The sequence below is a fragment of the Habropoda laboriosa genome, unplaced genomic scaffold (assembly GCF_001263275.1).
Source record: "Habropoda laboriosa isolate 0110345459 unplaced genomic scaffold, ASM126327v1 scaffold318, whole genome shotgun sequence".
In the NCBI taxonomy this organism is placed as follows: domain Eukaryota; kingdom Metazoa; phylum Arthropoda; class Insecta; order Hymenoptera; family Apidae; genus Habropoda; species Habropoda laboriosa.
This window is the reverse complement of record NW_017100407.1, coordinates 164,541-166,780: the sequence shown is the minus strand read 5'-3', so window position 1 is coordinate 166,780 and position 2,240 is coordinate 164,541. Positions and strand designations below refer to the sequence as shown.

The window sequence follows — 2,240 nt, the reverse complement described above, 5'->3', positions numbered from 1 at the left end:
TTAATGATGCCAAAATTACGTTCATTGGTAAGTACATTTAAATAAAAAAAAGGAGGCTTCGAAAGGATGACGGTATACTTTTTGCATTAATCGATTATTTCAAAAAAATTAAACCACTGTCTTTGATCTTTGCGTTATGTTCACGAATAACCTCCGAGAAATTGATTTCGTACACTAGTTCACTATAATTTTGCAACAGGTATTAGCTTTGTTAATTTCGTTATATGTCTGGAAGGAGCAATTTAGTTGTAGAACAGATTGCAATTGTGTTTGTAAGATGACACATACATTTCAATAGATTAAATTATCAACAAACTAAAGTTTCAGTTTACTCTTGCAAAAAAGATATAAAAAAGTTGCTGATTCAGTAAATATTTATATGAAAGTAATATATTCAACATTTATTCATGATTTAACTGCTTTTTTAATAACTTTTATTGGTATTAAATGTAATGATTGTTATAACTTTAGTAATAACTCATGTATCAAAAATCAATAGTTAAATTTATTTTCATGTTCTTTTCTCTTAGGTTTTACCAATAGCAGTTGCTGTAGGTACCATAGCTGTAATAGGATTAGCAGTAAAATTATATAAATGTTGGAGCAGTGATAAGAAAAAGAAGGCTCCAGTTTTACTGGTTAACCCAGTTTCTAAATATAGTTTACCATTGATTGAAAAAGACATAATAAGTCATGATACAAGAAGGTTTAGATTTGGTTTGCCAACACCAAACCATGTACTTGGATTGCCAACTGGTCAACATGTACACTTAACAGCAAAGATTAGAGGTGAATCTGTTATACGTTCTTATACACCTGTATCAAGTGATGATGATCATGGTTATGTAGATCTTGTGATTAAGGTGAGTAAAGAAACAAATACAGTACAATTAACATCTAGAAAATATGAATATTTGAAATAAAAAGATATGTATTTAGGTGTACTTCAAAAATGTACATCCAAAATTCCCCGAAGGAGGAAAACTGTCTCAACACTTAGAAAATATGAAGATTGGGGAAACTATTGATTTTAGAGGACCTTCTGGTAGGCTTGTTTATAAAGGTCATGGAAAATTTTCTATAAAAATTTTAAGAAAAGACCCACCTGCAGAATATACTGTTAAAAAGGTATGTATATTAATTTTATCTGAACATGCTTACAGAATTTAAATATAAACATATTTTTTCTATATTGATATAGGTGGTAATGTTAGCTGGTGGAACAGGAATCACACCAATGCTGCAATTAATTCGTGCTATAATAAAGGACCCCACAGATGAGACCCAAACTTCTCTACTTTTTGCCAATCAAACTGAAAAAGACATATTACTTCGAAATGAGTTAGATGATATTGCTAAGAATCATCTCGATAAATTGAAACTCTGGTATACAGTAGATACCGGTAGTGAAAATTGGTCATATAGTACCGGACATATAAACGCCGCTATGATAAAGGACCACATGTTCCCGCCATCACCCGATACAATCGTACTTATGTGCGGTCCACCTCCAATGATTAATTTTGCTTGTCATCCTAACCTTGACAAACTTGGTTATGATGCAAAATTACGATTCGCGTATTAAAGCAACAAATTAATTTTTTGTTGCACTGATGCGTAGATTGCATTTGATCTATTAGTTCATCCTATCGTTAAATAATATCCATGAATTTAGTTTCTTCACAAACACATTTTATTTTATATGGACCATATGGTTTGGTCAATATAAATGTGTAACATTAATTTAAAATTTAGCAGTATACAGTAACATAAAGTTGAAAATATATAACTGCAATGAACACAAAACTGTTCACTATGCTACTTGTCTCAAATGTGCAAAATAGAATGATTACTCCTAGAAACTAAATACAAGAATACAATAATTTTTACTATGTAATTCCACGTTTGCTGTAAATGTGGTTGTTAAATCATTTTTCATTAAAATTTTTAATTTTATATATGTCGCCAATACAGAGCTTTAGTGAAGAACAATATACGGGTTCAAGGTATCAAGCATTTATTGATGTTAAACCTCTTGTATTGTTATAAAAAATGATCACAAATTATTCTAATTGTTGTACAAGTCCCTTGCATACTTCCCTTTCGAACGATGATATAAGACTTGGAACGTGAAATGACATTAAATATTACACTATTCGCGTAAAAATTAGTGTGACATCAATTAATCATTGGCAATTAATATTAATATTTATTAACGAAGTGTACGAAGCTATATTTAT

General features: G+C 30.1%; 2 protein-coding genes across 2 annotated transcripts in view; one reads left to right on the top strand and one right to left on the bottom strand.

Moving 5' to 3' along the window:
- Positions 1-1,682, top strand: part of LOC108575443 (NADH-cytochrome b5 reductase 3) — a 2,838-nt gene extending 1,156 nt beyond the window's left edge. Inside the window, exons 2-4 of the mRNA XM_017938233.1 lie at positions 531-863; positions 940-1,128; positions 1,202-1,682. Of these exons, the coding sequence (XP_017793722.1) occupies positions 531-863; positions 940-1,128; positions 1,202-1,585 (906 nt within the window). The 3' untranslated portion in view covers positions 1,586-1,682. The remainder of the gene's footprint in view (positions 1-530; positions 864-939; positions 1,129-1,201) is intronic.
- Positions 1,683-1,855: 173 nt separating this feature from the next.
- Positions 1,856-2,240, bottom strand: part of LOC108575440 (T-complex protein 1 subunit beta) — a 2,926-nt gene continuing 2,541 nt past the window's right edge. Inside the window, exon 8 of the mRNA XM_017938230.1 lies at positions 1,856-1,908. Coding sequence (XP_017793719.1) covers positions 1,856-1,908 — 53 coding nt within the window. The remainder of the gene's footprint in view (positions 1,909-2,240) is intronic.